Source organism: Parus major, chromosome 4A (assembly GCF_001522545.3).
Source record: "Parus major isolate Abel chromosome 4A, Parus_major1.1, whole genome shotgun sequence".
Taxonomy (NCBI): domain Eukaryota; kingdom Metazoa; phylum Chordata; class Aves; order Passeriformes; family Paridae; genus Parus; species Parus major.
In genome coordinates this window covers 7025086-7046838 of record NC_031772.1, presented here as the reverse complement: position 1 = coordinate 7046838, position 21753 = coordinate 7025086, and the positions used below count along the sequence as shown (strand labels likewise).

Here is a 21753-nt window from a genome sequence, read left to right as displayed (position 1 = left end):
TCAGTAGCATGAATTTCATTGCATGTACACATATGTATATATTTTCTAAAAATTCCTTTTCTGTAATAACTATAAAAATAAGTTGCAGTAAGTTTTTTCCCCCGGTGATTCTCTTGTTGTATTTCCCACTTCTTTTCTTTTTTCTGCTTTTGTATTAGCATCCAAAGTTTTATTTTAATTCTCAAACTTTTTTTTTTTTTTTTTTTTGTATAAAGAAACTGCTTTTTCTTGCTGAAAAAATTTCATTAAAATTTGGCAAAATACTTCCTCTGCCAGTTGCTTGTTTATTTGGCTGTACTGAAGTAGCATAAAGAAAAGGGACAAATCACCTCCAAGCATCCAATATTGTATTTATAAAGCTATGTTAATTTGCCTTTTGTTGATGTTAACATGCTGATTGCAGGTTTTTTTCCCTGTAGCATTGAGAGGATTGCAGTGGCATTCTAAGGTCATTTAAAATCATGACAAGCTCAGTCGGACAGAAGAAAGTCTCCTCCAGACAAAGGAAGTGTGGGTTCTGTCGGTCGAATAAAGATAACGAATGTGGGCAGTTGCTGATGTCGGAGAACCAGAAGGTGGCGGCACATCACAAGTGTATGGTGAGTGACCGGGAATGGGATGGAGCCGGGAAAACGCTGCAAACACGTGGAAAAAACAACCAGATTGGAATTGGCACGCATGATTAACCACTGTAATTTGGTGGGCTTCATATCTATAAATTTCTCTATCACTTATACCCTTAAAATTAAAATACAGGTTCTGTCTTTGCAATTTTAGCTGTTCTCATCCGCACTGGTTTCTTCACACACTGATAATGAGAGTCTTGGTGGATTCTCTATTGAAGATATTCAGAAAGAAATAAAAAGAGGCACAAAACTGGTAAGTCTCTATTTTGGCTCTTGAAAATGGAAGACAGTGTTTTCATACCTTCCATAAAGTGTACAAGGAAGTTGTTCAGTGTATTTAATCTATTTAATGTTTTCTGTTAGATTTCTGAAAGAAACCCACATTCTAGGATCCTGGGAAGGGTGTTATTGTGCCTTTACCAGTATTTGGGTTTGCTGCCAAAATCTAATTTTAACTACCAAATACACTTTTTGCTCCTTTTAATATTGATTTTAAAAAAAATAATGCTGTGAATATAGAGGGCTTATGATATATGTGGGTACAGTAGTCATTGCAGCTCCACCAAATTAAAGAGATTGAGCAGCAATGACTTAATTCCTGAGAAGCTCATTAATGAGGAATTTATTTTATTATTTATTTAGAAGTAGCTGTTTTCCATTTGGGGAAATGAGGCTCTTTTTAAAATAATTTTAGCAGATGCTCAGTTCACTCCTCACATTAAAACCTTTCAGCTTAGTTATTTAGAGAAGAATAATAGCAGAATAAAAATAAAATCAGCTTAGTTTTTTTTAAGAACTCTATGTATTTACAAGTACTTGGACCACTAAGACAAGTCCAAAGCATTATTGTAGAACTACAATTTTATAATAGTCTACTATTTCATCCACTGTTTCATTTGAATCTTTTCCAATCCAGGGAACTTCATTTGCTCTGATTAGTTGAAGCATAAAGAAATAACGGTTCACAAGTCATTCATGTTGTGATTAGGACTTTCCAAAGAACATGGTAGTAAATGACTGTAAATGACCACTGATCATAAAGAAACTTCTTGATTTTTCTGTCTCTTGAAGGGTTTTAAAGGTTTTTTTTATTTTTATGTCTTTGATGGTGGATTCTGCTTCTGAATCTCTTTATGTTCCTTCTATTGCAATAGCTCCATTCTTGTAGCTCACCAGCTGTGTGTAGTAGGCACTTAGTTCAGGTTTTTGTAGAAAACCTGGATCTGGTCAATCTAATGGATTCATAGTCCTGAGTTGTTTCCTCTTTGGAGAAAATGTACCAAATAATTTTAGATCTTAACTTGTGTGCCATGTCTCCATAGCTGTCAGAGAGCTGCAGCTCTGAATCACTCTCTGGAGGAACTTGTCTTTCTCCATTGGCATGTAGGAAGTTTAAAGGTAAAGGTTTGTCATTAGCCCAGATCCTTTCTCTGAGATCTGCTTGCTGCTGTAGCCTGGTCTGTTCTGGGGGAACACATTCAGCAAAAACCTCAGTGCACTGGGTTAAGTGAACATGCTGATGGCTTGGGCTCAGTTTGTCCTGCTTCAGGAGGTGCTGCTGGCCAGGTGGGCTCTGACAGTGGGGACCTCATTACCAGAGTGACACTGACAGAATGTAGAGACTTTCTGATGGCAATAGATCTGTCTGAGAAAAGGTGCTAGGTTTAAACCTTAGTAGGCCAGTCACAAAAGCTTATGAAGTCAAAATATTTGGAAGTACAAGTCATTGATATCTGAATTATTTTAATTATCTGTATTATTCCTAATATCTGGGAATAGTTTGTTTTTTTTAACAGCATACCTAATTTTCAGCTTATCAAACTTCTGATATACCCAATATAACTTGAGTTAGTGACTATTTGGATAGCAGACACATGCCAATGGAATAAGTATTTTATTACTTATTAGAAACATAGATAAAATGTGTGTGCTCTGTTTTACAGACACATCATGGTATTCATAAAAAGAAAGTTTTCTTCTAGTAATTTCTGGCTTTCAAAAACAGGTTCTGGCTGAACTTAATTGGCTGGATATATAAGCCTAGGCTTTCCTATAGGACTTTGATCAGCAATTATTATATATAAAACCATAATGTATAACAGATTTATGAGATAAAATGCCCATACAAATTAGATAACAACTAGGGAACAGTATATAACTGTACCATTTCAGAGCTTGCAGAGGAGTAAATGGAGATGATCCAAGGCTTTGACATTTTTACTGTTCAGTTGACTTCATTAAAATTGAAAAACAGGCTGGTGGTATATTTGGTAACTTTGGTGGTCTATTTTTTTGGTGTATTTGAGAGTAGCAAGGAGAACTTGACTAAAGGAGTGCAGTAGGAAAAAAAATGTATCCACAGAGATATAGATATATGTAGGGAATATCCTACATTGCTACTTAAATGTGGAATTGATTGTAGCCTTTTTGGGGTGTGGGCAATATGCAGGTTACAAAGAAAAAGCTCCAGTTGCCTTGGGAGGTGAGTTTAATGGGAAATCCTGAGATTTTTGGGAATATTAAGTCAGTAGAGAACAATAAAGAGAAAAATTTTGTGGTACTGTCAATTACTTCCTTACCTGCCACAGTATAAGGACCATGAGCAATTTAGAAGGCAAATAGATGCTGTTATCTATGTGTTTGATACAAGAAGAATTAATTAATGGGAGAGTAAAACAACAGCCTCACTTTTAATCTTTTTTGCAATATAAGTATAAAGAGCAAAATTTAGTTCAAATAAATTAATTGTGTTTAACAAATACTGCACTAAATTCAGTGTTTTGGAAAGGACTTAAGGACATAACTGTAGGAAAAAAAAGTAAAGTTAGCTGCTGATGCTGAGATAAATTTGCAGGTGATAAGTATTTCTGATTGCTGGATTCAATCTCAAACAAATTTGTCATTTTTTTTTCCCATCTTGCCTTTATAATATAAATCAGAATTAAACAGGTACAATTATGATTTTAACTTTTCTGAAATGTTTGGTACAAACAGGCTGGCCTTGTGAGAGGGATATTCAGGTGAATAGCTGTGTCACTTTCATCAAATGCATTCTACAAAAATAAATTACTTATTTTCTTTATTGAGTTGATAATGGTGGTTGAGTTAATAATGCAGCAGATGGTTATTGCACTGTTCCACACGTAACAAATTTCTTAATTTTAAAATAAATTATGCAAAACACCAGAGAGCAGGAAGAATAATACCAAGTGCATAAATCCATTTGTTTTGTCACCAGGAGTGGTAAATATATTGTTTTTGAACTCAGAAGTACTAAACAAAAAGTACCATGGATTGTGCTTTCTTTTCCTTTCCAGATGTGCTCTTTATGCCACTGTCCTGGAGCGACCATTGGCTGTGATGTGAAAACGTGTCACAAGACATATCACTACTACTGTGCTTTGCATGATAAAGCTCAGATAAGAGAGAAACCTTCACAAGGCATTTACATGTAACTATTATTTATTTGTTACATTTATTTTTTAATTTGTATTTTACATTCTTTGTTTAAAAAACAAGCAACAAAGCAAAACAAAACCCCACTTTGGAATCTAAGCAAAACTGTTGCAAAAAATTCTAATTATGATTGTGGCATTCAAAATAGTGATGTGGTGGAAAAGCATATTTTCTGTGCAAGATTTGTGTATCAGTGAGACTTATAAGTGGGAGAAAAATGTACTGGCATTTAAATTTAAAAGATGAGTAAATAATCTGTGATTCGTGACTGACTTGACAGTTTTCAACTACTTTGTTTATAGGATTTTATGTCGAAAACACAAGAAAACTACGCATAACTCTGAAGGTAAAATTATTCAATATAAATTTTTCCCATTGTAGAAAGATACTTGGTTAAATTTAATTTTTCTGGAGAATATAAGTGTTTTCAGTAAAAATTAGAACTACATTTTTTGGAGAAACAATGAGTTTGGAAGCCCATCTGATTTCTGTATTTTCTCTAAAAATCACTGATTGATGTGCAGAAAAACCCCAACCATAAATTTTAGGATGCTCAAAAGATATGATGCTCCATAAAACCAAAGCCTGGGTAGAAGTTAAACATTCCCTTCTTGGAAGAAGCTGGATTTTATTTGTAGTTAAATATTCACTATATTAACATCTGAAATATTTTGTCAGGTAACAGCTGATTTTTGCTACTGCTAATATTCCTAAATATTCATTATTTTTTTGACTAATAAATAGAGTTTAACTCTTGTAAAAAAAAACACCTCATAGTAAATGAAAAGGATTGTGATGAGTTCACTTACAGATAAGTTTCTGAATCATAGTGATTCTAAAACAAAGTTTGATGGATCCATTCACGAAAGCTGTGTAGCTTTGCAGAAAAGAATAGTGAAATGCCACAAATGTAGATATATTGTGTGGTGTGTTAAAATTCCAAACTATTGTTGTGCTATTGTGTATTTATTAAGGTTTTTTTTTTTTCTACTGTATCTGAATTTGGGTAAGCAAACAGTTGGTAGTTTACTTCTTGTATTGCTTTGTATTGCTTTTAACTGAAATGTCATCAGATTTAATTAATGAGGAGTATACACCTGTTTAGTGAAGATTAAACTTCATAAATTACTTCAGTCTCTATGCCAAATATATTTTTAAGATAATATATTGCTTTTTATGCTGTAGGTAGTAGACTTATTAATGGTAAAGGTTTGGATGTTATTTCAATGTTCAAAAAAATTCTGAAGGCAGCAGAAAATACCAAAGAAAATGGATTTTTTTTTTTTTTTAGTCTATTTACATAATTATTATTGTGTGCCTATGTATAAAACTCTAATTTTACTGTTACTGGGTTTAAACAAGAAAAATAATATATATGTTATAATTAATTCTCCAATGAGAAAGGACCACCTTGTCTTGTAGTTTGGCACTTTGTTTGATTTGGGGATTGCTTTGTGTGTTAGCAGATACAGAATATCAAAGACATTTTGAGTCCAGAGAGATTAATCTATTTTAACTTTAAAATTAATTATTTTAAAATAATTCACAAATATCTCAGTGTTTGACAGGTGTTTAAAAATGCCTCCAATTCTGCATGGAGCTCAAAACCACTGGATTACTTTTTCTGCTTGAGATTCCTTGCAGGATCTGAACTTGTGCTTTTCTTTAAGAGTTTTCAGAAACCATTATCTTCAATTTTACAGTGTCGTTTTCTAATAGCAAAGGATTTTAAATTTTATATAGACATATTGGGAAAAATTAGTGGGGTTTTTTATTAAATGTTGATGATGTTAATTTATTAAAACATTAATCTAGACTTATATGAAGATTGAGGGTAGAAGAGAAGTACACAATGGCACACAGAACAACTGAGGCAAAAGAATCCAACAGTATATTATTTAGCACTTTGCACACATTTTTTTGTTTAAAATATTTACTTCTGTCATGCTTTACACTTGTAGAAATAGCTTTGCACTTATAGATGTGTAGCTATACTTCACATTTGTGTTTTCAGTTCTTTATTTAATATTTCACTGAAATTCCACCCAGTGCTCATTCCCAAAGAATATGTTTTCTTTTTAGTTCATACAGTTTTGGAAACTTTACCCATAAAATAATTATTATTAACAGTTGTGGATTTGATAGTGCCAGAAGCTGGGGCTATTTTGTGATAGACCTCCTTTAACTCAAAGAAAGTAGAAATACATATTGCATACATCTGATACAATGCTATAAGCAATTTCCTTAGCAATGCTATTTTGCTACATTGAACATTAATTAACTTTAGCAGACAGAAATTACAGGGTGGTTTTCAGTTTCAGAACAGACTTGGGAATTTTTTTCCCTTAATACATAAATGCTGAAGTTTGTTCAGTGAGATGACAACTGGAAGGTGTTGAATGGTGAGATTAAGCTTTATGTGTGTATTTTGTTTGTTTCTTGATGAAAATGTGAATGTCAAGGAGGCATTTAAATGTGAAAAAATGGTGGTGTGTGAAACCAGATAAAGGACTTGGCAGAGAAGAGTGACTAGACTAGGCAGGGAAACTAGATGTTAACACAGTGGCTTTTTTTTAAATCTTGTTTTAGTTTCATTTTCATTAATCTTTGCTTAGCAGTGTTTTCCTAACAGAACAGTTAAAGCTTATCTGTGGTTCTGTTACTCAGTGTGGGTGCATGCAGACCATCAGTCCTTTTTAATGGAACCTTAACTGCTCCTTCTCTGTGTTGCTTTTTGGTTGGGGATTTTTTATTCCTATTAATTTATTGTGGGTTTTTTTTTTTTCTTGGTCAGTTTAGAACATCTGTGGGTTCTTATGCTTGGTTCTTTGTATCCAGATTTAATTCTTCCAGTTCAAGTATTTTTATTCTGTCACTTATGTTAACAGACATTCAAAGAGCTTTTATGAGGGTTTGGTCTGTCCAGAAGAGTTTATTTTATGTAGGAAGCACTGCTACATAACAGTGAGATTTTTCCTTCCCTTCTGTAGAAAATGGATGCTTCTGGGATCATGCTTGCCCAAGTCTGAGATTTGGCTTGTGTACTTTCATTAGAAGTTCTAGTTTAAAAAGACTGTCTGTAAAACACTAAACAGTTAAAGAAAATCTTTTGAGGCTGCATGGAAATGCTGAAGGACCTCTGTTGGAATTAAGTCACCTGCTAAGACCTAATAAAAAGGACTTCATAGGTGTTTTTTATGGCTGTTACGAAATTCAGGTAGTGTGAGGATTCATCAGACTTGGTAGCTACTCATCAAGACAAAATTAATGAGTGATGGGAATTAATTTTTCTTCACTTGACAGGTCTTGATGAAGTACCTTCTGCTTTCTTAGAATACAAAAATGTGAATCATGGCAGCAGAGTACTGTGCTCTTAAATTCATTATCTGTTTCCACAGATTGTTTGGTTTATCTAATTTATCTATATGGCCTGGCATTTAGGTGACATAGAATAGGAAAATTGTATTTCTGCTATATTTCCTTTGTGTAATTCAGAGTGATGTTTCTGTGCTTTGTTCCCATTAACTGGAAAAAGGACATCTAGGGTTTTGTCTTGCTGGTTACAAATTTAACAAAATAACTGAACTACAGGTAACAGCTTCATTCACAATTTTAAGCAAGTTAAGTTTTCAGTACCTAATAGGTTACAGGAATTGGTGCCAGTGCTTTCAAATGATCACAGCTAGCCCTTAGTTGAATTACTGTTCAGTTTGATACAATTGCATTTATTCTGTTTGAAGAATGAAGTATTGTTGAACTAATGTCTTGGAACTGTTTGTTGGAATTTATTCAAATGTACTGGAAACAATTGGTGAAAAATGAAAAAACTGGCCTCTCTCAGTTCCCTGCAGGTGGGGCTGCCCTGGCTCGTGTGTTGAATTTAAAACAAATTCAGCTGATGAGGAATAGTTTAATATATACTAAGAGAAGAATGTAATTTCATCTGTTACATAGTGGTAAGACAAAGACTAACAAAGAGCTGTGTGACTTCTCTTGTTAATGTTTAAAGCAGATGCTTGAGAGCTGTGGGGTCAGAAAATAAAATGTCTGTAATTTCTGTTGTAGCTGTGCTCAAAGCCTAAGGGAATTATGTTTCCACAGTGGAAATAAGGACATTCCTTGTCTTAGCATACTTTTCTTGTCATTCTGAAGATCAGACATGGAATCTATGCTTCTCACACTGCTCAGTAAATTGAGTCAGGATGGTACTTCTCTGAGACCTATTTAGAGACACTGCAATCTGTAGTGCACTGAGTACTTTCCCAGAGTGCTGTGAAAACCAGAGACTGGCAGGAAGAAATATCTGCAACTTTTTTGCCTTCTAGTTGGGTAACATACTGATTCATCTTTGGATTCTTGAAGCAGTTTGTTCCCTGTTGCATTTTCTGTAGCACTGGTCCTAGCACAGGTTTGCCTCTGGTTGTTTGCAGTAACACAGGTGTAAATGTTTCTATAATGTTGCAGTTTGGGATCCTTTTGATTTTGATGGTGAGAAAGGGCTCGGCTAACTCAGCCTGCTTGGTGTCTGTCTCCTGGAGAATGCTCTGGGTGTGGCATCAAGTGTGTACATGGTGTTCCCATGGTTAGTGCAGGCAGTGTATTAGCAGTGTCCCATTGCAGACTAATGAAGGTTTGTGCAGAAACATCACACCAGGGTTTTCTTATGGAAAATCACATGGCTAATGGAAAAGGAAAAATGTAAAAGTCATGTGGTGAATGGTTTGTCCTGTCTGAGGAGTTGTTCTGTGGTGTTCCAATTCTCCCTCGCATCTAGGCAAGATGTTATACAGAGAGGCTTGGTCAGCTACTCAACAAATTCATCATTATTGTGTGAATAAGCCAACTGCATCATCTGTCTTCAGTCTTTGCCAGTGTTTCTTTGCTTGAAAATGCATTTAAATTGTGTGCTTAGTAAGGATTATTTTATTATTTTTCTATGTTAAATGTACTTAATTAAATATATATCTCAAGTACCTCATAACAAATAACTTTTGGATGAGAATCATCAGTACCTTGAAGTATCTGGGGCTTTTGAAAAACATATTAGTGGCAGGACCTAAGGGGTAATTTAATTTTTTCCTCACAGTTCTTACCTTAATTTAGATGTGTTTAATGTAACTTATTCTTTTTCCATTGTAAAAGATAACACAAAAAATATATTCAGCATTTTGGTTGTTAATTTCACATCATCTGCTGATAAAACTACTATTATTTCATGATTTGTTTACCTGATTTTGTACTTGATTGCAAGGGTTTTTTTGCAAATCCCTAATTCTTATTATTGCTTATAGTTGCATCCACATTTTTAGTATTAACTACTGGGCCAATAAGGCTCTTTTTGTTTTTTGGGGTTTTTTTGATGTTTCTTTCCTATTTAAAACAATGATGTTGGCTCATATGTTTAAGGAGATTTTACTCTAGCATGCTGAAGTACTCATTTTCTTTCATTGTTACATTCCTTTTCTCTTCTAAAAATCTAATAAGATTGATTTTTTCCTTGGATTTTTAGTTTCTCTTTTACCCCAAATGCACTGTAAAACTTTACCTGTGTGATTTCAGATTTATATAGCACCATGTCTCAGCCACCTCAAAATTCTATGCTTTGGCTTCTTTTCATGTCCAGTCCTACTTGCAAATATATTTTGCCAGTAGTTTTGGTTTTTATCTTCCTCATACAAACTCAGCTTCCTTTGTTTCTGGCTCTCTTACTGTTGTTTAAAGCAATGTAGGATGTCAATAGAGTAGTATTTATTGTACACATCCTCTTTTTGCTTGTTCTTTCACAACCTTTAAATCACGTAATTCTTTATTACTTTGCCTTAACCTGGCTTTTGGAAAAGGGTGGTTCCATGCATATTTCAAGCTGATGCAGTATGGATCAGTGATAGCTCAACCTCTTCTCTGCCAAGCCTTATTTTAAAACAGCAAAGCATCTTGATCCTTTTTCCTTCTAGTCAAGATCAAAGGAGAATTTTTAGGTTTCTGTCTGAAGCTGTATCTCCCTGTTAACAGTTGATGTAATACAGCATTTTTCCAGGCTTCCTTCTGTGGTACTTTGTACTGCTCATGGATTTCATGCAAATTAGGGGCTTGTTTCTATTCATCTGCATTTAGAGTATCATATTCCTAGGTGCTTTTTAAAATGTCGATTGTTTCCTCTTGATTTCTACCCTTACCACCCCTTCTCAGGCCATGTTGTGTATTTGGCTCTTTTCAGATCTAGCATTTAGGGATTTCTGAGGGAAGCTCATAGAAACCTCCTTGGAACACTTTAGGTAAAGTTATATTGAGAAAATTGTCACGATTTTAAAAATCAATGCAGTAATGGGATATAGGATGGGGGGTAGTTGAAGAGGGAATTCTAGGGAGTCTCAGGGGATTCAGAGGATGGGTGATATCCATGATAAAACATCACCTGGTCAGGGAGGAGTTGAACAACTTTTTGTGTTTTCCTTAGTTCAAGCTGACATGAGAAGTTGGAAACACCCAACCATCAGATGCCAGGGACACAGGGTAAGCTGGCAGTGGGCTTGAGGGGAGGGCACCCACCAAGCTGTAAATTAAACATGAAGACCATCCAGGGCAGATGTATTTGACAGCTGGTTAGAATCTCCCTGTTCTATTCTGGGAGTTCAAGGTACTGTAAAAACAAGAGGAGCTTTAGTGTTTCTAGGCATCAGTCTTGAAGGACAGATGTGGTAGAGCAGATCCTCACATCTTGCTGCTGTTACTCTGTAGGTCCACACCACTTGAACTAGGAGACTTAAATCTTCAAGGAATTGTGTTTTAGTGAAGGGGAGTCATGTAGCATCTGGATTTTAATAATATCTGAACTTCTCTGAAAGTCATTGTTTTGAGCACAGAAGAGGGGTTCTCCTTTGAGGAAAGCTGTGCATTCTTCCTGGTTTTTTATCTTATACTGAAACTGTCTTTTAAAAATACAGCTTTTTTATTTTTCAAATCTTAAATATGCTATTATAGACTAAAAAATAGCACTTAAGAACTTATTCTATTAGGAGATTGACCCTTCTTAGAATAAATAGATTTTCATAAGGTGTGCTTGGTTTTTAGCAGTTATAACTCATTTCCAGTTTTGTAAGTGGGACTGTAAAGAGTTCAGGACATGCTTTAATGTTATTGTAGAAAATAAGGGTGGACTGAGGTGGAAAGCATTTTGGCTGACAAAATTGACAAGGAGCTTTGGAAAAAATAAGAAAAGGCAGTGAATGGACTATGTTTGCCTCATAAAATACAGTAGAAAAGTCCACTGAATTATTTTGGAAGGAATATTTTTAACTTCTTCTTGATGTTATTTAAATTATTGGATGGATTCAATAGTCACATTTTTGTAAGATTCTTTTTCCAGAATAACCGTCTGATTTCTGTAAATGTAAAAATAGAGACAAATATTTACAAATTTCTTTGAATAATCAATGGAGAGTTCATACAATGAACAAGATAAAAGAATTACTTTTGAAAGAAGTTTTCAGACTGTAATAAATTTGCTATATGCAGTCTAAGAGGTCAGTATCTAAATTGCATAATCTTGCTTGGGAAATTTAGCGAGTGTGACAAATGAAAAATAATGTTAGGAAATACTGAGAAGAAAATGTAAAATATATTGTTTCATTACATAATCTGTGTCATCATGTATTTAGTTTTTTCAGAGTAAAACAAATGGTGCTTTTGACATATAATTAGGAAAGAGTAGTTTGTATATTAAAGTATAGGGACACTGTAGACAGGCTGATGTGTCTTAGTAGCAACTTGGGCAGATCTGTATTTAGCTGAATAATCTGTAAGTTTAAACCAAAATAATTTGCAGATCTATATAAATTTCAGTATAACCTGTTGTGTTGCATTTGCATTAGTTTTCTGTCCTTAATAACTGAGCAGAAGCCGTAGCTTTCTTAAGGGTTAGTCACAGATACAATAGATGGAGCTGAACAGGATGTACTTGTGTGCCAGGCTGGGCCAGGGCTTCAGTTGTCTTCTGCTCCCACTTGGTGGCTGTGGAATATGTTCAGCACTCTGAATTTTGTGCAGTTGAGTCACTGTTATCATGAGATAGAAATGTGATCTGATTTTTTTATATCACAATAGGTAAGAAAGACAAGTGCTGGCAAGGCAGCATTTAGTCTCCAGCTAAGATGTCCTATCTGGATACTCAGACAATATGGCAATATCAATCAAGTGAATGTTCCAAGTCTTCTGATTACCATTTCCTTCTGTTTGGGGGCTCATACTGATGTTTGTGGTTTGGATTTTGAGAAGGAAAGTCCTTCAGCAGTGTCTGTGTGTGTTCTTTAAACAAGTCTGCTGAAATATGTTTGTGGTTCAAGCAGGGGTAGGTGCTACATGTTAGAAGAAAAAAAGAAGGATGCTCCTGTGAGTAGGAAAGTTGTTAGTGACTGAATAGAGCTGGTTGCTAGATGTAGTTATCAGATACAATTTAACTAGATCATATTGGAAGCAATCTTAATCTTGAAGAATTGATCTGTATCCTCTGTAGAGCTGTGAGTCATGCAAAGGACAATGTGCCCAAAGGCTGGGCTCAGCTCTGTGTAGCATTCACAGCTCAGCTGAAGGAACTTGTCAGGCCTCTTTTGCTATGTCTGTATTAAAAAATGTGTTCTCATATTCTTAGTGGTCTGTAAATACTTGATACGGGATGTTGTCAGTGGGGATGATTTCCTCTAAACCACTGCAGATCTAAAAATACTCTGTAATGACATAAAATTGTAGATTTGTTTCACTGAAGGCAAAATACTTTTCAGTTTTAAAGCTTGATGTTAATGTTATAACCCAGTGGATGAATTTTTTTCTTAAATCAACAGGCATCAATTAATAAAGCAAGGAGAGAGTTATTATTTGGGTACACTGGCATACTATCAAGGGCAATTTACATTTGAGTTATGAATCTTAATAAATTATTAGCATATTTCATGGGTGAAAACACTTTCCAGTTTCAGTGTAGTTTGAATGAATGTTATTTTCCGTGAAGGTGAAGAGGTGTATCTGAAGACATATTTTAGGTCTCAAAGTAGAAGTTGTTACAAAGCACTAAACCTTCTTACATTATAAAGATGCAAAGCTGTGTGATATATAAAAAGTAATGTTTCCATCCCTGGTGCATGTTCGTAATAAATGGTGAAAATGTGCTATTTTTATTTCAGACCAAAATTCAGAAAATACAGGTTGTGGTTTTTCTTGTCTGATTTTGGTGGGTTGTGGGGTTTTTTTGTTTGGTTTGGGTTTTTTTTTCTTAGTTTGTTTTTTATAAAATTGTGGAGAATCTTATTTAATGATGTTTTCTGACTTCTAAAGCAGATTTAGAAGAAAATATCAATGAACACGAATTGGAGCCTTCACCTCCCAAAGGAAAAAGGAGGGGTCGTAAGGGAAAACCAAGAAAAACAAATTTAAAAGGGCAGTCAGAAGACACTAGATCTACGTCCTCACATGGCACAGATGAAATAGAAAGCAGTTCCTATGTAAGCAGTAAATATGCTAAACTTCTTAGAAGACAGAATTGCATATTTCTTCTCTGAAATATAAGTTTTTTTAAAATTTGCATTTGTCTGAGCCTCCAGCTGGTGGCCACAGGCTTTTAAAATTGCAACCTTATTTGTATCCCAGCAGTATATTTTAGTAAAATGTTTTTCTTTCAGAGAGACAGGTCTCCCCACAGAAGCAGCCCCAGTGATACAAAACCTAAATGTGGATTCTGTCATGCAGGTGAAGAAGAAAATGAAGCTAGAGGAAAGCTTCATATATTTAATGCCAAAAAGGCTGCAGCACACTATAAGTGCATGGTGAGTAACAGTATTGTTGTTAACCTGTCTATTCTGTAAATTTTGTCTGAACTGCTATTTTGGATTTTAATACAGTACCCTCACATGTAATTATGCTGAGTATTGTCTGTATGCTGATGATCTCCTTAAGCACTGAAGTGTTGCAAAGTGAGCAATTCATTTATTTTCACTGCAGGCAATATGAATAAAAGTTGGCTCCATGCTAAGAGATGGAATTAGCTCAGGGAGACTCTTTAGCTTATTAAAAATGCTCCCTTAGCATCTAAATGCATATGAAGTATTTAAAAATGAAAACAGAAAACAGTTTTAACTAAAAGGATCCTTTCCAAGAGTAAAACAGCTTCATAAGCATTCAGGCACAATCTGAGAAGTTTCCATGAACATCATTAATTTTCTGACCTGTGAATTCAGGCTGTGTGATTTGAGTAGAGTGTGGGATATGAAAGTTCTAGAAAGCTCTTGACTTTCAATGATCACATTTATAGAACTGTCAGCCTGAGTGGGATCTAATTGCAGTGAACATGAGCAGACAGCACTCGTTCTATGAGTGAGGTAGGGCTTTGGGTAACTTCGCTGGTCCTTACCTCAAAAATGAATAAATAGTCCAGGCAATCAGTGGAGTTACTCTTTGACTTTCTGTACCCAGCCTCACTAAACAGAGAGCTGGTGTGTGCCAGCAGCTTCGAGTCTTACTGTAGCAAAGCTCTTTGTTACTTTGTCTACCTGAACTTCAGTTTTAAGGCAATGAAAGCTGAATTTACCAGGATGATGATGGAAGGGATAGTACTTCTGTCCTCCACTTTCATCCCTCAGGACTTCATAGCTATATTGAAATCAGGGTTGAATTTGAATTACATATATGTCAGAGGGAAGGAAATGGAATATTCCTAAAAAGTTGAGTAGTGTAATTGATAATATTGCCCATTTGCTATGGTATGTTTTCATCCTGACATTATTTTTTGTCTACTCCTCTGTCTTTTAAAATACAGTTCTCCAAGGCAACAACAACTCTAATTAAAGCAGTCAGGTGGGGATCAGATGGAATACTTTAATTGCTCGGTATAGGGTTTTTCCTAGTTTGCTGGTAAAGGACATGCTGCCTGAGATCACAAAATAGGATGTTCAATGCTCAGTTTTTCCTGTAAAGAAAAAATTTCCAATCATCTTGGTGACCTGACATTACTTTGACTTGCTTGTTTTACAGTTGTTCTCTTCTGGCACTGTCCAGCTAACAACAACTTCAAGGGCAGAATTTGGTGATTTTGATATCAAAACTGTACTTCAAGAAATCAAGAGAGGAAAAAGAATGGTATGTACCTGCAGAATGTGATGAACATTAGTGATTCTGCTAAGGTCTGTATAGCTCTGCCTCGCTTCCTTCTATGGAGCAATCTTTTCCATCTCCTTCTAAACACAAAATTAAAATATATTGTTACTTGTGGGAAGGGCAGCCAGATAGGAATCACTTCAGTATTAGTGGTGTTTGGGCATGTGGTATTTGGGATTCTTTATGACAATGTAAATAATTGTTATTAACATAGAATCATGTGATTCATATTAACCATGCTGTAACTATAAGAGAGTAACAGCTTTGGAGATGTGTTACTCAAAACACACTATGTGAAGCCACACATAAAATTAGAGAATATGCAGTTCTTGCAGTGAATATATTCTCTAACATTGGAACAAACCAGTGTTTCCAACTGTTTCAGTGTTTTAATAGGAAAACATGTTAAGATCTCAGAGATGGAGATGCTGGTAAAGCATCACACTGTATTTTATTAAAACTCAGGATGTTTTTAAAGTGTTGAGAAATTTATGGGGGATCAGAGAGAGTATAAAAAACTAGCAATATTGTTCCTTGAAAAAAATAATTTAAGACTCTATATATATTAGCATACTAACTTCAACAGCAATAAAATGGCCTTGGAAATGCAATAATGTGTTTTGCAATCATGTAGCAATTTTCTGTGCAACAGACAGGTAAATCCTAGTGCACATATTTTAACGGGTTGGTATCTTACAGTTTCTGGTTTACCATGTCTTTGATTAACTTTTCTTTGGAAGGATGATCTGCCAGAGGAATTATTCTGTTCCAAAATGTTAGCCATAAATATGAGGAACACTAAACTGAATACTAAGAGACAAAAAACTGAGATGCTGAACGTTGCTGTTCTCTTCTTTCCCCTGCGCAGAAATGCACACTCTGCAGCCAGCCTGGTGCTACTATTGGGTGTGAAATCAAAGCCTGCATAAAAACATACCATTACCACTGTGGAGTAGAAGACAAAGCTAAATACATTGAGAATATGTCACGAGGAATTTATAAGTAAGGACCTGTGTAATTGTTGAATCTATTATGAAAGTAAAGTTATGAAATAACACTTTTTCTGCATAATTTGGCTAGTCAATATGTTATTAAAAAAGAGGATATTATTTAACTTAAAATGGAATTTTTAAGTAGTTGTCGGTTTTACAAAACATTTCAGTTACTCTGCTAATTTAAAATTTCTGTAGTGTTGTAATTAGGAGAAATGAGAAATTTATTTGATTTGTATTATATTTTTCTTCTCCAGTGATCTATAATTTAGATCAAGAAAATTGATGTCATGATTCCTCCATATTGATGTGTTTGTAACTTCCTTCTGGGGCTTTTTGGACCCCACAACTTTCCATCCTTCCTGAAGAGCTGCGGCTTGGCTGCAGCTGAGCTGCCGCGCTGTGCCCACGAGAGGGCATTCACCGAGCAGTGCAGTGCCAGTGCTGCAAAACTGCCATTGGTCACAGTGTTGTTGGCTGCTCTTGAGCCTTGTTTTCCTTCTCACTTTAACTGATGCTTGACTGAAAGCCGTGTATGACTTAAGAGTTTGCAACTGACTTGTAGCATATCTCAAAACTAATTGGGAATAAGTCAGGTTTTGATGGATATTTTCAGTGTAAATCCTCACTGTTCCTTTTATTGTGCCAGACTCTATTGTAAAAACCATAGTGGAAATGATGAAAGAGATGAAGAGGATGAAGAAAGAGAAAGCAAAAGCCGTGGCAAATCAGGCACTGACCATAATGACATTCCTCAGCAGCAGCTCAATGGAAACTAGGTATGGAAGTTACTCCTGACAGATCTGTTACCAAGACTGAAACGCAATATACAACTAATGTAGTTTACTGCAGTGAAGTATTTAAATCTAGTGTATGCAGAGTACTTTTTATTGGCATACTGTAGAAGAATGGGGAGGATTTGTTGTTTTTTAAATCTGGCTGACTTTGTAACAGTGTAAGAAGGGAGGCCCTCATTTCTATTGCTAAATGTAGATGTAATGTCAGAGTTGTGAAATGCTTTTCTGTATGATTTTAAATTTACTATTGTTTTCATCATTTTTTAAACAGGTTCAAGGGACAGAGTTATAGAACTGGGAATGACTAAGACATCATAACTACTAATTCTTTTAAATTGTTTTCTAAAAATCAGAAAAGGGTTAGTAACTTTTTACTACCCAACTCTGTTAAAATTTCATTGAACTGCCTGAAACGTTCATGTGTGTGAGCCTTCAGTAAGTGGCAGAGTTTTACATGTCAATATTATGTAGTTTGTAGTCTGCAGTGTCTGGAAAAAAATGAAACACTATATAAATGATATGTAATATGTACAGTGTCAAAAGTTAAGGCAGACATTGAAATGAAGTAAGATCTATATTTCTGGACTGAATAAAAACTTTAAGATTTGGAATGCGTAAGTTGTTTAGTGGATTCACGCAATGAGGGAAGGTCTTAGCTAGTTTAATTAACAACATGGACAAGTCCGTGGTGGCAACGAGCTGGTACTTTGTGAATTTTGCATTTTCTTCCTGCACAAGTTCCGGAGGCTGTACATGGCAGAGCTGCGCTGTTTTTGCTTGGGAAGCACCCAGTAGGAAAGGACTCGGTGTACACGAAGCACGCTTGAACATTTCAGGTTGTTCCTGTTGTGATTGCTCATTCCGCCCGGCATTGTTTGCGGGAGATTTACTTGAGCAGCTGTTGGTTCTGAGCTGTGAGCTTTAGAACTCATGCCAAAGGGCTGTAGTTCATTCTTTCCCCAAAAACCCACCTCCTTCTGTGTCCTGATTTACAAAGAACACTTCACCAAGTGTGATTAAAACCCTGCTATACAAATGTTTGGACTTTGCAGCCCAATCTCTTTTACTTCAGAGAGTTACAACTCTTAACTCACTATGGAATTTAGCCACCATATCTGACGTCCATACCTCAGGTGTTCTCTGTTGTGTGGAACACTTCATGTTTTGTCAAGAATGTGCATAAAGCTCCCCTATTCTGTAAGAAGAATGAGGAAACAACCTTTTTTGCTAGATTGGTATTTATTTTTTAATCATATGACCACTATATGGGAAACTTCACGTATCATCCTTATTGTTTTAGTGATTTTTTTATTTTTTTTTACTTTCTCTGTCAAGTCAACAATCACATAATGGAATTCTACTTGCTAGAATTTGATGTTCCTTGAGGGAACAATCAGATCTAGGCTATACCAAACCTAACAGAACAGTCCTCTGACTGCTTTCAAAACACCTTATCATTTCTAATGGCTACTGGCTTCTTCAATTGGTCTGTTAAAGCACATCCTCAGACTTACTTAAATAAAACCAAAAAGCTGAATCTAGTCCACATGTTTGTTGCTACCACATCACCTTATTGTTTGTTTAGGGTTTTGACTTGTTTCACTCTGAACTCCCAAAAAAACTTCTGGATTTGAAGGAAGGAAACAAGCAAAAGACACTGATTTGACTATAAACTGCTACAGTTCTTCTGTGATTGGTATTGCAAAAACGGTTCATTTGTAACATGAGTTTCTGTAGCATTTTTTACTTGTATTTTTAAAAGATTTAACGTGTGTCATTTGTCTTCTTATGCATTCCCTTAATGTCTTGAGGGACTCAATTACTGTATATTGGAATTTCTAACATTTTACCTGTTAGAATTCAATCAATTCTGTTTGCTTTCCTGGAGAATAATCCCGTTTGGAAAGAAATATTGCTGTGTACAGAAAATATTCAGTTACTGCTCTAAACATGATGCCATTGATCATTTTTATTTTGTATTTGTAACTTTCAAAATTAAAAGCGTGACTTGAATTGCAATGACAGATCGATTATTGAAATTGTCTATCAAGGTGTTTTGTTTCTCCTAGAAATGAATATTTTTCAGCCACTCAGAACAGTTTTAGAATGCAAAGTAGCATCCTTCAATATTTAAATTCCTTCAGTTTGTGCCTCGGACATGGCCCTCCCATGGAAAAAAGGCACTTTGTTTGCAGCTACTGTATTTAACTAAGTTTGCATGGGGTAGATCTGCCAGCATACTGACTGTACTTGAGACGGAGCTCTAATTCATTGTGTCAGTGGCTTAGTATAATATTCACTCCAATAACTCACCTGTTATGGATAAATGACCCCATTCCATGCTTCGAAGAACCAGAACAGCACTTTACCTTTGGGTAGCAGAAAAGCGAGTGGCTGGTTTCCCTGTTACCCCTGTGTGCTGAAAGGCCTGGTGAAACTGTCATCAATTCAGAATTCATGGAAGCAAAGTCAAAAGCAAAAACCTTTTCTTACAAGCCTCAAATTTGTCATAACTGACTTCAACTCATGTATGCTGGGTAAAAGTGCCTTACAATGTAAAAATTGTATTTATATGTTCCCAAGTAGCATCACCTGCTGGGGAGTAATTCAGTCGTGGTGTTAATATTTAGAAGAAATGTACCTCAGCAGTGTATTTACTGTACATCTCTTACGTCCTTAATTGTAGTTTTAAAAAGCATGACAATGTATCATAGTATACAACATTTACATCGTTTTTTTAAAAGACAAAATACTGCCATTACTGTCTTTTTATGTGTATTTTAGCTTGGAATTTCAGACAGACTGTCTGAATTTTTGGGGGTTTGTTTTGGTTTGCAGGTTTGTTTTTGGTTTTTTTTGTAAAACAATGTAATCTTTGCAAGCATATATTGAAGATTATTCTGGAGCATCTACTGCCTTCCCAGAAGTGTTAGAAATAATGAAAGTGCTCTATAGGTGAACTAGGTATGTTTAAATTAGCTAGTTAAATTAATACAGTCAATTCATTACTGAGATTTTTTTTTTACTAGGCACCTTCTGCTTTCATCTCAGAATCAGAGAATTCAATGTCTTGAATTCAACAAAACTTGTCTTAACTGGTTTCACTTTAATTTCTTATTTTTTTTAATTGTTACATTTTGCCTTTGGGCATTTCTTCAGCTCACAAGAGGATTGTGTGCTGTTTAAGATGCCTGGAACCTCTGAGAAGGGAGATTTCTCCCCAGCTCCCTGCACCTCTCCATTAAGAGATCTCCCCAGTTCACTGTGTCTCTGTGGTCTCACAGATCTGTGGTTGTGCTATTCCCAGAAAGGACTGTGCCAAGGAAGAACAGGCATCACAAGGACCCTGTTCAAATATCCTGAGGATACAGCTGGTGCAGTGCCAGAGTCCCAAGGTCAAACCCCATAGCAGTGGGCTGTGCTGTCCAGGGCAGGGGGAAAAGGCTGCTTCAGTGTCAGTGCAGCTCCCAAACATGAGGTGAGCAGAGGATCTACTCCTTCAGCAGGGGTTGATCCACAGGAGGTTCTGTGATAAGGCTCTAGTAGGAGTCACACCTACACTCCACAAAGTCTCAGCTTTAGGTACAAAGAGCTGTGCTGATCTACAATGGTTTGAATCTGCCAGATCTGGCCCTAAAATGTAGTGTAACAGAAGAGAGTTTGCCTCTTACTCCTGCCTATAGGAAAAAGAACTTCGTGCTAAAACGGAGTGAAAAATGAGGAGGTGATAATCTATTTGAAATATCAGACTTATCTGGCAGGTGATAATCAGTGCATTCCAAAAATATTAATATGCTGAATCAGATTGACAAGAAAATTAATCCTCATTAGATTAAATTAATCTGAAGAGAACTGAAAGAGCATGATAGCAATTAGCAACTCTTCCTCCATGTCACCAGAGTCAGACTCCACTATATCAGTGATGGAGGTGAAAAAGCAGAACACAGCCCTTGATTTATATACTTGGTGAAGCAGTTCCTATACATGCATCTGTATGCACAGCCAGTAGTTAGCAGTGACATCTCAGCCCTTAACGAATCCTGGAGAGCTGTTGCTTGTCAGAAAGCACTCAGGTTAGGCCAACATTTGCAGCTTTTGCTCTAGCATATATTTACATTAGATGTAAAGACAAGGAATGTATGGAAGAGGGTAAATGCATTCCTATATACAATGTTATGTATATTTTGTTCCTGTTATATTGGCTTTACTTCCAAAGTTGTAGTTTGCAGTATTAGTTTCTTTTTATTGGTATCCTTGCATATATATATTCAATAAATGAGTTATGAATTTCATGTTTGCATATCTGTCCTTTTTCCAAAAGTATAACTTTTGAAACTGTCATTTTAATGCATAAATGCAGTATTTCCTATTGAGGTTACAGGCCCAGGAAAACATTACCAGGAGAGAGGTGAGAAGGCATCATGCTTACAGTGTGGTGCTTGGTGGTAACTCTGCGTGTCTCTGTTCCTAACTCTGCACTGGGTAAGCTGCTTTGGATTTACCACTGCTTAATGCAAAGTGACTGACTTGCTGGAGCTTCCCTTTCTCACCTTTTAAAACATTTTATTTTTTTTTTCAAGAGTGAATTAATTTAGACTAAGAGACCAGGAAAATGCAGAGAGTATCTTGGTTTCAGCTGGCATAGAGTTAGTTTTCTAGTAGCTGGAACAGTGCTGTGTTTTGCATTTGATGTAAGAATACAGTTGGTAATACACTGATGGTTTAGTAGTTGCTAAGTAG

General features: G+C 35.6%; 1 protein-coding gene across 2 annotated transcripts; it reads left to right on the top strand.

The window, feature by feature from the left end:
- The first annotated feature begins 419 nt into the window (after positions 1 to 419).
- Positions 420 to 21305, top strand: PHF6 (PHD finger protein 6). 2 transcript variants are annotated; one of them, XM_015626624.1, is made up of 10 exons: positions 420 to 599; positions 778 to 879; positions 3944 to 4077; positions 4385 to 4428; positions 13413 to 13576; positions 13754 to 13897; positions 15102 to 15206; positions 16093 to 16226; positions 16866 to 16995; positions 17285 to 21305. In XM_015626624.1, exons 1-9 carry the CDS (start codon positions 462 to 464, stop codon positions 16993 to 16995), a joined length of 1095 nt encoding a protein of 364 aa, XP_015482110.1. In that variant the 5' UTR covers positions 420 to 461; the 3' UTR covers positions 17285 to 21305. The 2 variants fall into 2 exon arrangements, with proteins under 2 accessions (XP_015482110.1, XP_015482109.1); XM_015626623.1 differs by having other exon boundaries at positions 13410 to 13576.
- The last annotated feature ends 448 nt before the right edge of the window (positions 21306 to 21753 follow it).